The sequence below is a fragment of the Xyrauchen texanus genome, chromosome 8, assembly GCF_025860055.1.
Source record: "Xyrauchen texanus isolate HMW12.3.18 chromosome 8, RBS_HiC_50CHRs, whole genome shotgun sequence".
Lineage (NCBI taxonomy): Eukaryota > Metazoa > Chordata > Actinopteri > Cypriniformes > Catostomidae > Xyrauchen > Xyrauchen texanus.
Window position 1 is genome coordinate 48,526,567 of NC_068283.1, and position 15,338 is coordinate 48,541,904.

General features: G+C 43.1%; 1 protein-coding gene across 1 annotated transcript; it reads left to right on the forward strand.

The window, feature by feature from the left end:
• Positions 1 to 1,640: 1,640 nt before the first annotated feature.
• Positions 1,641 to 2,864, forward strand: LOC127647606 (GTPase IMAP family member 9-like; the record flags this gene model as incomplete). Its single annotated transcript, XM_052131966.1, has 2 exons — positions 1,641 to 2,413; positions 2,627 to 2,864. Coding segments are annotated over 2 exons (1,011 nt in total), but the record flags the coding sequence as incomplete, so codon positions are not given.
• Between the last annotated feature and the right edge of the window lie 12,474 nt (positions 2,865 to 15,338).

Sequence of the window (15,338 nt, forward strand, 5' to 3'; positions counted from 1 at the left end):
TGTAGCAACACCTCCTCCTCGACCCTTCAGACGAGGCTCATGTTTATAACAATAACCTGGGGGAGTAGATTCATTTAAACTAATATATTCATCCGGTTTAAGCCAGGTTTCAGTCAAACAGAGCACATCCAATCTATGATCTGTAATCATTTCATTGACAATTAGTGCTTTGGTAGAAAGAGATCTAATGTTTAGTAGCCCTATTTTTATATTATGTGTATTTTTAATTTGTTTGTTTTGTTCAAGTTTGACCTTAATCAAATTTTTTCTAAATGATTTAGTGAGGGTTTTGTGTTTGGTAGTTCGGGAACAGACACAGTCTCTATGAGATATCTAGGTGATACAGTCTCTATGTGTTGTAGTTTATGTGACCTGTGTGACGCCTCAAGGCAGCTAGCAGACGCTCGGATTAACCAGTTTGTCTGCTTCCTGACCTGGGCCCCATTTAGTCAATTAGTATCATTATTAAGTCTATGAGCCAAATTACTAGAGAGGAGAGCAGCACCTTCCCTGGAGGGATGGAGTCCGTCTCTCTTTAGCAGGTCAGGTCTACCCCAAAAACTTTTCCAATTGTCTATAAATCCTATTTTATTCTGCAGACACCACTCAGACATCCAGCCATTCAGTGACACTAATCTACTATAAACCTCGTCACCACGACGAGCAGGGAGGGGACCAGAGCATATTACAGTGTCTGACATCGTTTTTCATGATTTGCACACCTCTTTACCATTATCTTTAGTGATCTCCGACTGGCGAAGCCGGACATCGTTAGTGCCGACATGGATAACAATTTTAGAAAATCTACGTTTAGCATTAGCCAGCACTTGTAAATTTGATTTGATGTCAGACGCTCTGGCCCCCGAAATGCAATTAACAATAGTGGCTGGAGTCTCTATTTCCACGTTCCTTACAATAGAATCACCGATAACAAGGGCTCTTTCAATATGATTCTCAGTGGGTGTATCACTGAGTGGGGAGAATTTATTGGAAACCCTAACAGGAACGGGAGAGTGGTGTCTCTTTGCTGAACGAGTATGCCACCGAGACGTCACCCAAATGCCCAAATGGAACCAAAGTGTGTGTGTTGCTCTCTGTAATGCCCGCATCCGAAACAGTATCTACCGGCTTCTCTTTCTCTCTGACCTCTACTAGCGTTCGGATGCGAGTCTCTAACTCATTAACCTTCTCCGTCAGCCTGACTAATTCCTTACATTTATCACAAGTGAATCCCTCACTGCTGACGGAGAAGGCTATTGTAAACATGTGACATGCAATGCATGAACAAATAACATGAGCCGATGCCATGACTTACCGCAAATTGTTCGTTGTTCCTGAGCGGTGAGGGTTTTGAGATTGATTTGAATCCCTCACAAAATTGTTTGTTGTTGGTGGTGGTTGTTCTTGATAAGCGGTGCTTTGAGATTGATGCAATAATCTGTGTACCGCAGAGGAGAAAAAAACGGGTGCGTGCTGAAAAAATGCACACAGTTTAATCGCGATAAAAATAGAACGCGGATGCAGGTGGAATATGCGCGCAGTTGAATCCCGATAAGAGAATAATACGGGAAGACCCGATGCGTGCTTAAAAATGGCAGATGTTTAAGGATTTTGTTTTATGTAATTGTTTATTATTATTATTAATATTATTATTATTTATTTTAGGTTCAAGAGAAAACACAGATGATGTGAGGATTGTGCTGCTGGGAAAAACTGGAGTTGGAAAGAGTGCGACAGCAAACACAATCTTAGGAAGAGAAGCATTTAAATCAGAAACATCTTTTGAATCAGTGACCAGTGATTGTCAGAGTGAAACAGCAGAAATCAACGGCAGACACATCACTGTGATTGACACTCCTGGACTGTTTGATACTGAACTCAGTAAAGAGATCCAGAGAGAAATCACTAACTGCATCTCAATGATACTGCCAGGACCTCATGTGTTTCTCTTAGTGATACCACTGGGACGTTTCACTCAAGAAGATACAGAATCAGTGAAGATCATTCAAGAGATGTTTGGAGAAAACTCTTTAATGTACACAATGATACTCTTCACCAGAGGAGATTATCTGAAGAATAAAACCATTGAAGAGTGTTTGGGGAAACCAGGATCTGTGATTAGAAACCTGATTGAACAATGTGGAAACAGATTCCATGTGTTCAATAATAATGAGACTAGAGATCACACACAGGTTTCTGATCTACTGGAGAAAATAGACGTCATGGTGACAGGAAACGGAGACAGTTACTACTCATGTAAGATGTTCAGACAGATGGAGAGAGAACGACAAGAAAAACAAATGAACATAATGATGGAGAGAGTCGAGACACTGAACAGAGAGAGAGAAGAACTCTTGACCAAACATGAAGAAGAGAAAGAGAGAATGAAGAAGATGATGGAGGAAGAGAGACAGAATCAAGACAAAGAGAAGAAGAGAAGAGAAGAAGAGTGTAATGAGAGAGAGGAACTATATAAAAGAGAAAGGAAAGAAAAAGAGGAGCAACACAGAAATATGAGAAGAGAACGAGAGGAATGGGAGAAACAGAAACTGAAGAGAGAAGAAGAGTTTAATGAAAGAGAAGAACGATATAAAAGAGAAATAAAAGAGAAAGAGGAGTGTGAGAGAGAGATGAAAGATGAGATGAGAAGAGAACGAGAGGAGAAACTGAAGAGAGAAGAAGAGTTTAATGAAAGAGAAGAACGATATAAAAGAGAAATAAAAGAGAAAGAAGAGCGTGAGAGAGAGATGAAAGATGAGATGAGAAGAGAACGAGAGGAATGGGAGAAACAGAAACTGAAGAGAGAAGAAGAGTTTAATGAAAGAGAAGAACGATATAAAAGAGAAATAAAAGAGAAAGAAGAACGAGAGAGAGAGATGAAAGATGAGATGAGAAGAGAACGAGAGGAATGGGAGAAACAGAAACAAGAGGAGAAACTGAAGAGAGAAGAAGAGGAGGAGAAAAAGAGAAAGAGAGAACAAGAAACATGGGATGAATATAATCAGAGAATTAAACAACAGAGAGATGAAATACAGAAAGAAAAAGAGAGAATAGAAAGAGAGAAAGAAGATCTTCAGTCCAAATATGAAACAGAGAAAGAGAGAACGAAGATGATGATGGAAGAAGAGAGACAGAATCAAGAGAAAGAGAAGAAGAGAAGAGAAGAAGAGTTTAATGAGAGAGAAGAACAATTAAAAAGAGAAATGAAAGAAAGAGAGAGAATAGAAAGAGAGAAAGAAGATATTCAGGTCAAACATGGAGCAGAAATAGACAGATTAACAAAGAAATCTGAGGAAGAAAAAGAGAAACATGAGAAAGAAATGACAAGAAGAGAAGAGGAATTTAGAGAGAAAGAGAAACAATATAAAAGACATATTGCAGCAAAGGAGGACGAGATCAGAAGAGAACGAGAGGAATGGGAGAAACGGATTCAAGAGGAAAAATTGAAAAGAGAAAAAGAGGAGAAAGAAAACCTTAAATTAAAGGGTATGTAACATTTGTAAGTAGAACAATGACAAAAACTTTTCAAATAAAATCACAGTACAGTGGCAATAGAGTCATCTGCCCCTTAAGTCATCTTTAAAGTCACCTTTTGTTACCTTACAGCCTAAAATCAAACATAAAATTAATTATTTCAACATACTTACCCACAACACCCAAGTATAAAAATTAAACTAATATTATCTGCGTAAAACCATAAAATACCCAATTTTAAGAAGTAAATACCCCATTAGGACAACCATTTTAAACGTGCTGAGGAATGACCAATCACCTTCCAGATCACAAATCAAGCTAATCGGCTTTCATCTGTAATCAGCTGTTTTGAGTTTAAATAAATAAATTCAGAATAAAAGCAGTTGTTCAGAGAAGACTCCACTGCTTACAGTGCAAATCAAAGCAAATAATCTATGATGGGCAGAAACATCTTTTCAAAAGCCCCACAAGATAAAGTTGTGGAAAGGAACAGGTCAGGAAATGCTATAGAAAGATTACAAAGGCTGTGTTTGTCCATCTGAGCACAATAGACAGTATCATTAGGAAGTGGAAGGTATATGGTAATACCCAGACCTGCAAAGATCAGGCTGACCCGCTAAACTCAAAGAGCGGTTAAAGAGGAGACTGATCAGACAAGAGGCAAAGACTAGTCAGTGTGTGCATGTGAACACAATATCACAAGCGCTCCACAAATCAGGAGAGCACACAGGAGATTTCCATGCAAAATAGCAAAAGGAGTTGTGTTCCAATATGAACAAAATGGACATTTTTGGCCTGAAAGCAAATCGATATATCTGGTGAAAACCCTAATGCATCTTTCCACTCAAAGAATAGCATGGCTTGCATCAGCAGTGTGGGAGACACAAGTTCTCGTCATGTGTTGAAACTGTTGGAAACTTTTTCTTCGTCGTCGAAGCAGAGACCAGAAGACGTTGGGATATCTTTTAAGCAGAATTTACTCTTTATTGAGAAGTCAGCTGTTGCATCGCTGTAGTCATCCAAGTCTAACTCAGTAACTCAGTACGATAGAGTTTTATACCTTTCGAGGGTGAGGGATTTACATAGAGGTGGAGACACTCTGAAACAAAGCATGTAAATGAGGTACAGGAGTCAACTCGTTACCGGAAATTCCCCAGCCCTGATCTCATCAGCATAACAGTGTGATTCGAATGCACAGAAACTAATCTAATCAGCCAGAATATTCTACGACTGGGTCAGGGGCTCCAAGAGTCATTTAAAGACAAAAGGCAATCTGACTAATTTAACTTACAATAGAGAGATCAGGACAGGCAGGAATCTCTTGCTGGAAACCCTGACAGGCAGGTCTGTGACATCATTTATACCTCAAATACTAAATTCAATCTACTAAACTTTCTCAGTTTATATACTATTGTATTGGAACCTAAATTAAACATTTAATACATTTGTAATACAACAAAACAACGAAGGAACTCGTCTTTGCTTAGTAACAGGCATGATTCCGAATATCAATTTTCCCTTTAAGATATCAGAGAACTGGATATTTACATTTTCTCTGCTGCTTTTGGTGACTCTGTGGGAGTTTCACATGGATACAATATAAAAGTCAACGTACCGTTTCAGGATGCACAGTGATATCAGTCTTGTGCATTACTGTGTAAAAAGGATGTACTTGTATGTAATTGTGAAATGTTTTTATTTTAGGCTGTACTGCAATAAAAGGTGTATATTCTGAAAGTGGCTGGTGACTTTCTACACCCACTGTAATCACAAATAAATAGATGGACAGCAATCCAGGCATAAAAAATTATAAAGTCATTTAATAGTTCATTATTGGGGCCATGTACAAAGCTTTTTTATTTATTTATTGAAAAACAAAATACAAATTATTATTTGAAATAAAAAAAAAAGAAATGCTTTTGGCAAAAATGAGAAATACCTTGTGTTGTTGATTAATCATTTCAAACATTTGAAATCAGCTTGATTTGTCAACTTGTGCTGTCATGCCTCAGTCACATCCATCAGAATAAGAGTTCAACAAGATATAGTTCTGCAGATTTACTTAAAGGAACTTTTGCACAGTTTGCATAAAAAACGAGTAATGTGATAGCTATGGCGTTAGAAGTTGGACAAAACAGCGCAAGCACATAAACACAGCGCGCAAGTGAATTTCAACACTGTGAGCACGATGACACAGCTCGCACGTAAAATGTAATCCTGCAGAACTTGTAAATCACAAACTCGAGCACAAAAAATATGATTGTGCACACAAATTAACAAGTCCCACACACGCGCGAGTAATTTTCTGCAAGCGCGCAGAACTGTACACATGCGCGAGTTAGGGCCGTTACATAGTCAACGCGAGCAACGCGAGTGACGCGAGCGACGCGCTCCCTTTCATAGTCTAAACAGTGGACGCAAGCAGACGCACGCATCACGGGCGATGCGTGAAATGCAATACACCGCTCCCGCAACAGGGGGTAGTAGAGTCTGGTGTGTTACCTCACGCAGGTTTAGTCAGTGACAATCATTCACTTTTTTTAAATAATATCCATTAATGAGTCAAAGATCATACATTACATGATAATAAAGCATGTTTAGCAAATATTTTACAAAGACAGGTGTTCAAAACACCGTTAATTACACTCTCTTTGTTTTAATTATTGTAATGATAGTGGTGTATCAGTTTGTTTGCCACGAGAAGTCTCTGATAATCAATGTACCCCTGAAAACATAATCAATCTCAAAATTAAAAATAATCTCCCTCTTTGACATGTTCCCTTTACAAAGTGTGCAGTGTGCAGTGAACATTGTTCTCTTTTCTCTTCTGTTTAGAAAATATTATATATATATATTTCTAAAAAAAAAAAGAAAAGAAAAAAGAGAGAATGACTGAAAGCCGCAAACGGTGCGTGTTCCCCTCTTCTCGCTCTATAGCTGAAGAGGACACGCATCAGTTTTTGCTCTGTTTGTTTGGGTGTAAGAGCACGCTGCTCTCGCGTTGCAGCAGGGCGGGTGCGAGCACTGTGATTTGCTTTCAGGCAAAGTGCTTCGCGCTCGCCTCGCTTGCTTCCGGGAGTCAGCACTCACGAAAAAAAAAAAAAGATTGTTCGTGGGGCTCTTGCATGGATTTGGCTGAGGAGCAAGAGACGGGTTGATCCCTTTCTCTCGCTCTCTCCCAAACCCAGCTGGTCCTTCACATGATCTCGAAGCGCGTTCCGACGCTTCTTCGGATCATGAGGAGGATCGCGATTCTCTTCCCGCCTCCGAGCTTTCCGTCCGCGATAAAAAATCTACGGAGGAATTGCTCGATGTTGTTACTCATGCGGTTGCCAGATTGGACTGGCCACGCGAAAAAGAGACCCCAAACCCTCCAAATTAGGGGATAGATTTTATCTTCCAGTCTAAGAAAGGGAACGCCTCATGGGTCCCTTCCCTTCTTTGATAACCTCCATGAAGAGCTTTTTCGCTCATGGAGAACCCCTAAAAAAAAAAAGATCTATATATACATATATATATATATATATATATATTTTTTCTTCCCGTGTTCACATACCCTCGACGTCATTATATTCGACTATCTTGGGTGCTGAGGCACGGGGGTATTCAGTAATGCCGCCGGTCGGAGAGACGCTTACAGGCTATCTCTCGCCGGGCTCGGCATCGTCACTTAAGAAGCCCAGGCTTATCAAGCAGCAGGTCAGGCTGGTGCTGCTCTGCACACTATGCTGTTTACAGGCTGACCTCCTGGACAACCTGAGTGTGGGTTCTGCGCTTGATGAGTAAGCCTCAGACCCGCCTCGGTCCTGTCTGAAGGGAGGCTCAAAAGCAAAGCGTGGCGAGTCGTGCTCCTCCTCCCAGGGATTGGGGACAGCATCGCCGCCCTCGCCAGCCCCGAAGCAAGACCTCAGGACTATAATTTCTAGTAAGAGAAAACCCTGACGGTCTTGCGCCTAGATTAGGGGGTAGCTCCCCTCGGGACGGGGCACGTACTTCACTTCACCCCTCCCGGTACCCCCTCGAAGCCCCTCCATTCCAGCCACCTCTTGGTGTTTCGGGTTGAAGAGGCTTCAGTCAAAATTAGGTGTTTTCGCTGTTCCTGCATTTTATTCAGGACGTGAAACACTCGACAACCCCTCAACAGGAAGTGTTAAAATATAATACCCATCTCAGAGATCCTGGCAGCGTGGAAACTTTTGCCAGATATATTATTTTCTGTGGGTCTTATAAGGGCATCAGAATTGAATTCACTCGCCACTTTTCCGTGTTTCAACGGCGTGTTCTCACTACCGTAAACCGGATTTCTTTTTCATGTAAAAAACAAAAACAAAACTCAATCTCCTGGTTAAAGGGGCCATGGTATGTGTTCGCCTTCCAGAGAGAGAGTTAGGTTATTACACTAAATACTTCCCATTTCCCATGGAGGGTGAGGGGTGGCATCTGGCTTAGATCTTAAAGCTTGAACTGCCCATGGGTGTTCAAGTCCAAGATGATGCCTGTCAAGACGGTCATGTCTCAAGCCCTACAACTCGTTTGGCTGGTCACCATCGATCTTATGACGCACTTCTATACTTCATTTAGAAGTTCTGCCACAACATGGAAAGTTCCTGAGGTTCGCTTCCGGGGGCGAAGTCTTCCAGTGTCAGGTTATTTCACTCAACCTAGCCCTTTTCACCCGCACATTCACAATGCATGATGTAGCGCTGGCTCCGGGGCATCTGCATTCTGAATTATGTACACGACTGGCTGATCCTAGCGCAGTTCCAGGAACTGGCAGTTCAGCACAGAGACATCGTCTTAGCTCATCTGTTTCTCTGGGGTTGAGGCTCAATGCCAAGAAAAGCGTCCTCTCTCCCACTCAGAACACTGTCTATCGGGGCATCGTATGGAGTTCAATCACAATGTGGGCACAACTGTCTCCCGCTAGGATTGAGTCCATTCAGATCACCCTGAGCAAAGTCAGGCTAGGTCAAGGTTGCACTGTTATCAGTATCAACGATTTCCAGGTCTCTGTATTTCTGATGCGTCGGATTCTCCTTAGGGCCCAGGGCAAGCTCCTGTCACTCAGGTCAGTTATATCCCTGGATGTCCGTGTGTGGGAGCAGATTTATTGTCCAGACAGAAAATACCAACGGGGGAGTTAAGAACTCCACCCTAAGGTAGTAGTTGCCCAGAGTTCGCCAGCAAGGGTTTTACCTCTTACTGATAACATCGCGCTGGCCGAACAGGGCTTGGTTCTCGGAGCTAATTTCTTCCCTCGACGGCTCGCCTTGGGAGATTCCGAACAGGAAGTATCTTCTATCTGAGGCACAGGGCAATATTTCATCCCTGCCCCGAATTGTGGAATCTTTCATGTTCGGCCCTTAAGGGTACCAACTGAGGGACACAGGGCTTTCTCCTGAGGTTATCGAGACTTTTTAAATGCCAGGCTTTTTCCACTTGGAACAAGTTTGGGTGAAATCTTAGGGCAGAAGAGGACCTCTTCACCTCTATGAATAGTGCAATGTCTCCTCTACTTCTCCCTGAAATCACCCAGCCCCCTTGGGTCTGGATGTTAAGACACATACGTGACCCAGAATGCATTTTTATGCGTTTCTTTCCCCGGTTTCTCTGCTCCCGGGAGTCTTGGCAATGTTCAAAAGCAAGGGTCTTGCCTCCTATTAATGGTGCTGCGCTGGCCGAACAGGATATGTTTCTCGGAGTTAATACCTCTCCTCGACGGCTCGCCTTGGGCGATTCCGAACAGGGAGGACCTTCTCATCCTTGGCCCGAATTGTGAAACCTTTCATGTCTGGCCCCTAAGGGTACCGAATGAGGTTCACAGGGTTTTCTCTTGAGGTTATCGAAACCATTTCAAGTGCTAGGGCTCCCTCCACTTGGAACTGATCTGGGTAGATTTTACAGGGCAGAAAAGGACCTCTTCGCCTCTGTTGATAGCGCAATGTCTCCTCTACTCCCCGAGTTTGTGATGCGGCAGGTTGTCCTCTCCGCACACATTCATTGGACTTTTATAGTTTGGATGTTCTGCATTCCGGGCTCTTATGCCCTTGAGTCGACATCTCAGCTCATGCCTGAACAAGTTTGTGATGCGGCAGGCTGGTCCTCTCCGCACACATTCAACAAAATGTAATGGTTTAGGTGTTTATGCTACTACAGCTCATGTCTGAGACCTCTCGCGTTTTTGTGAGTACACTGCACAACCGTAGGGGTCCGGACCGCCTCCAGTGCGGCGTGGGTATTGCGTTCCCCATAGCGCTTAGCAAAAGCGCAGCATCATAGTGAAGCTTTTTGTAAAGGAAACGTCTCGGGTTACATGTGTAATACTTGTTCCCTGAAAAAAGTGGAACGAGATGCTGCGCTTCTTTGCCGCACTGGGACGTCCCAGGACTGCTCTTCAAAAAGAAGTATCTGACGACACCTGGTAACGTATCCATTTATAGCATGGCCGCAGGTGCATCTAATGATTACATCAGCCGAGGCTATAAATTCCGGTCAATGTTCATTGACGTGTTACACACGTTATTTCAGCTCGGTCACAACTAGGATTGTTCCCCATAGCGCTTAGCAAAAGCGCAGCATCTCGTTACGCTTTTTTCAGGGAACAATGGTTACACATGTAACCCGAGACGTTTGTGTCAGATAATTGTCACTGGATTTAAAAATTTAGTGAAAAGTCACATTACGTGTGATCACTATTGATCATTGTTTTCTTGATCGATCATTGCTGCCATGTCCGAGTACTCGCGTACTCGTTCCCATCCCTAAACCAAACCCTTGTTCTCCAGACAAGCACACCGATGTTCCATTCTACACCATTGAAGCGACACACTACGCAGTTTGTTGTCCATTTCTGTCTTGCCAATAAACTTTAGGGGTTATATCTGAAAGCAAATAATCACTCCGAAATATAATCACTCCAAAAAATAATGACAGATCATGAATAACAAAACTCATAACTCACAGATAGTGTTTCTGGTTATCACATTTAGCGTAAAACTCTTAACGCATGTAATGAGACAAATATGATACAAATAATGTGCTCACAATATTCAGCTTAATTCATGTAATGGAAACTTGCGATTCTTTTTCAAATATTTAAAAAAATTTAATTTGATAAAGTATTCTGCTCCAATAAATATAAATTCTGTTCAAATTTTCTTTTGTTTTTATTGCCAAGAGAATATAACAGAATATGACACAATGGTATACATCCAAATTAATTCATTCATATTTCATAATCCTTGTTAAAAATAGAAAATATGGGCAAGCATATTGGCACATTAAAAAAGCACATGTTTAGAGTCTTAAACATTTTTGGAAGTTAAAATTGTTTGAATATGTGGTCTAATGATGTTCGCTCATAACATCTGTGAATATGAATAAAAATACTTGCACATTTAAATTTTTCTAATGAAATGTGAATAAATAACTGCAAACAAATTACTCAGTGTAGATGTCCTCGTGAATGCTGAAAGCTTGAGTAAAGTCTTTATTGTGCGTCTCCATTGCAATGTTTAGCCAGAAAATAAATGTTGTGTGTATGTTGTTCTTCTTTATCCTCTTCTTTTCTTTATCTTTTCATTTAATGGCGGTTTTCAAAACAAGTTTAACTTGCCTGTACCACCTCCAACTTAATAATCGTTATGTTGGGAGAAATAGCTCTGAGGTATTCAGCTGGACTGTTGAAATTCGATGGTTAAAGTGCCCCTTAGTGGATTAGAGCTTCTAATGAGCTGCTTATGACACATTCACTTGGTGATCGTGGCGGTGGAAAGCCTATTCTGAATGGTTACCCACTGTATGCTGTCATGTCACTTTTAGTTATTTGTCCAGTGATTCATCTGGGATCTCGTGCGAAGGATCTAAAGATATGGAAGTGTAAGTAGTTCTGTCAGGAAGACTTGTAGTAGCATTGTGCCATTCATTCAGTTCAGGCATCTTAACCAGCCTCCGCTATATAAGATCTGTACAGCTGTCTTTCATCACTTGTTATGCTGCCATTTGTTTTCATCCCCCTCCACCCCAGCACCTCAGGTTTAGATCCTGTCCTGCTGTAGTGCTAAGTTCCTCTCCCCTGCCATCAGGGGTGGACTGGCAATAGGGAGAACCAGAACTTTTCCTGGAGATAAACACATTATAAACTATAAGCGGTTGCGCAGGTGAACAGTTGCCGTATAGTTTATGCTTAACTTTGCTCGACGCTGAAACTTTATTTAGCTATCTTTTTGAAGTAATCTATAAAATGTGTTGAGATATCAGGAGAGTGGTCTGATTTTCAATTCCAAAAATATGTTGAGGAAACTCAAGAATATGTATGCAAGCTCTGCTCAGCGAAACTAAATATCTAAAATCTAAAATCAAAAATCTTGTAACACCGGCGCCACGGCCATGTCACAGTGACATATGCCATCAAAACACAGCAAGAATGATTCGAGAGCAGCCGGCTGGCGCAGCAGCTGCAGTTGCTCCAGAGGAGCTGCACAAGCTCTGATGACATCACAGCTCATTTAAGATTGGCCAGACTCACAACATCACAACGGTTGCATGTGTTTTAATGGGCTGCGTTCGCAACTGCGTACTTCACATACTACTCTTACTACAGTCTACGGCAGAAATAAAAGTACAATATTAAAATGCCATTACAAAGGTATTTATACTTCTGACGCTTCCAGTTCTGTGAATAATCTCACATCTCCATGTTTTTATAACAGAACATCATGTTTATATCATGTTATATTATGTTTGTCATAGAAATATTATGTTTATTCATAAAAAAAAACATTAAAAATGATTAAAAATACTGTCTGTATTAAAATAAAATAGGCTTTTATTAGACTTTTTTTGTACACCAACAGATACTGTATTAAGCAGCACATAAACTTTTCAAATTAATATGTTACTAGTTATTGCAATCTACCATGACTTTTAAAGTCCTCCCCTGACTGAACTGACTAATCTCACCGATTGGCAAATCAAAATGCAGTTCAAGTCTAACACACCTAATTAACCTCTTGTTCCCCGTCTGTCGCTCACTTCTACGTTGTGTCGAAGAAGCGACACTAGGGGTCTCTCTTGAGCGCCGAATATGCCTCTGATCTATGAAAAAAGGCCAATGAGAAATTGGCAGACAGTATTTGCTTGTCCATTACCCCAGACATACGGGTATAAAGGCGGGGAAATACGTCTATTTCATTCATACATTTTCTTCAGAGCCGATGGTCGTGTATGCAGCGAGTTACACACCTGTTCCTCTTCCTCTGAGCGATTCTGCTGTTGGATCTACAGCGCACTTCAGCGGCTTTCTCCTTCTCTGCACGGCAGTGCAGTTTTCCCCTGGGCGCTTTGACAGCGCAAACTAAAAGAGTTTACTGTAAAAGAGCGATTTTCTCTAAAAGAGTATTTTCCTCTAAAGAGCAATACACAGCGGCGTTGAACGTCCTTTTCAGGACGCTTCTTGATAAAAATGCCCTTCCGCCCCTGTGTAGTTCCTGGATGTGGAAGAGTGCTATCCGCTTCAGACGGCTACAGGTGCTGTCTCGTGTGTCTGGGCTGTGATCACACCGTGGCAGCGTTTGTGGATGGTTCTCACTGCGAGAACATGACCATGGCAACGTTGCGGTCGTGGCTTTCCTTCAACTGAAGGAGGTCCAATTTATGGAGTCGATCTGGGGATGGCAGCAGGCTCGGTTCCGCCGAGTACGCCCCCTCAGACCACTCACCCCCCGGCACACACATTGACTCCCGTCTGTGCTCGAGGCAACAGCGGCTCGCCTCACAGCCAGCCTGGCTATCCTCTAGAGCTCGAAGTGGTTGAGCTTGCCGCTGCATTGGAGAGTGTTCCAGCATCTGACGCAGATGACTCCCCTGTGCTCACCTCCAAGGTCTGTAGGACGACGTCGTCACTGACCGCCAAAGCCTACAGTGCCACCGGACAGGCCGCTTCCACCCTGCATGCCATGGCCCTCCTGCAAGTCCACCAGGCCAAGGCACTTAAAGATCTGCACATGGGTAGTCCTGATCCCGACGTGCTACAGGAACTGTGCTCAGTGACCACCCTCGCCCTCAGGGCCACGAAGGCGGCGTATGCTCCCACCACATGTCACAACTTACCCGTCGTCTCCTCCTTTGGAGCCAGCAGACTCAAGTCGCTGTGCCGCACTCACATCCCGGGCTACCTCAATGTGGTAGCGGACGCGCTGTCACGACAACGCTTGCCCAGTGGAGAGTGGAGGCTTCACCCCCAGTCTGTTCAGCTGATTTGGGAACGATTCGGCAAGGCTCAGGTAGACCTGTTCGCCTCCCGAGAGACCTCCCACTGCCCGGTCTGGTATGCCTGAACAGAGGCTCCCCTTGGGGCAGACACACTGGAACACAGCTGGCCCTCGGGGCTGCGCAAGTACACATTTTTCCCAGTGAGCCTTCTTGCACAGGTGCTGTGCAAGGTCAGGGAGGATGAGGAACAAGTCACCTTAGTGGCTCCCTACTGGCCCACTTGGGCTTGGTTCTCGGACCTCGTACTCCTCGCAACCACCCCTCCCTGGCAAAGGAATTCGCTGACCCAATCCACTGCGGGTACTCAAAACTCTCCTGTCCTAGAATAGGTGCTCCACAGGTCAGGGCTCCTGCGTGGACTTTCCTCCTGTGTGTATTTTCCTGTGTGTATTGGGCAGTTCCAGCTGTCCCCCGGCCGCCGTGTTTGTAGCAACTACTACAAACTACCACTGCACCACCGCGCCTAAAAGCCCATGTGGTGTATATCGCCACAGTTACCTCCCCCTCTCTGAGCAGGTGTGGTTTCCGCAGGGTCTTTTTCCCAACTGGGTAAGACCCCCTTCCCAAGATGTGTGTAAGGGCCCCAGCCGTTTCGCTCTATGCGAGAAACATAGAGAGAAAAGAGGCCCGGCTATGCTCGGCCCGTTCCCAGGTTGACAAGCGTCGCCTTGTTCCCCTGTCTTTATGGGGCATTGGGGAAGGGTACGTGCAGTCTGATACAGCCTGTCACTTTGGCACGTCAAGTATCTGCCGCTCCTGTGTCAGCAGTACACGTACACGGCTCAGTGCATAGCGTGATTTAACTTGTACCCCTAGTATCACTTCTTCGAAACAACGTCGAAGTAAGCGACAGACGGGGAACGTCTAGGTTACGTATGTGACCTCCATTTCCTGATGGAGGGAACGAGACTTTGTGTCCTCCCGGCCACGTCGCTGAGCCGAGCCACTGTTGTGGCCGGACCATTTCCGGCTCCTCTGAAAAATCTGAAATGAAATAGATGTATTTCCTCGCCTTTATACCCGTAAGTCTGGGGGCGGGACATGCAAATACTGTCTGCAAATTCTCATTGGCCTTTTTTCATAGATCAGAGGCATATTTGGCGATCAAGAGAGACCCCTAATGTCACTTTTTCGACACAATGTCTTGTTCCCTCCATCAGGGAATGGAGGTTACATCTGTAACCTAGACATTTTGAATCGGGAAATCATATTTCCCATAACATTATATACGTTTAATTTAATTCTCATTATTTATCTGTAAAATTTTACTGGGGCACTCTGCTGGGGCACTTGCCCCAGTAAAAGGTGTCTAGCGATGGCTCTGGGTAAAATGGGAGCACCCCTTTTTTTTTATATTTACTTTTTGTTTTTAGTTACAAAGACATGTGTACAACTAAAAATGTGGAATGATAGTTCATTGTCTCTATTTGGCCTGATTAGTGAAGACCTCCCAAAAACACACAAAACAAGTAAACAAAACTATAAAAGAACACACATTACACAGACACTTGGTTAAATGGTATTTAATTATTTTTTAGAACCATTTAATAGATCATACTTTCATGAAAACATTTGCAGTTGGTTTGTACTAA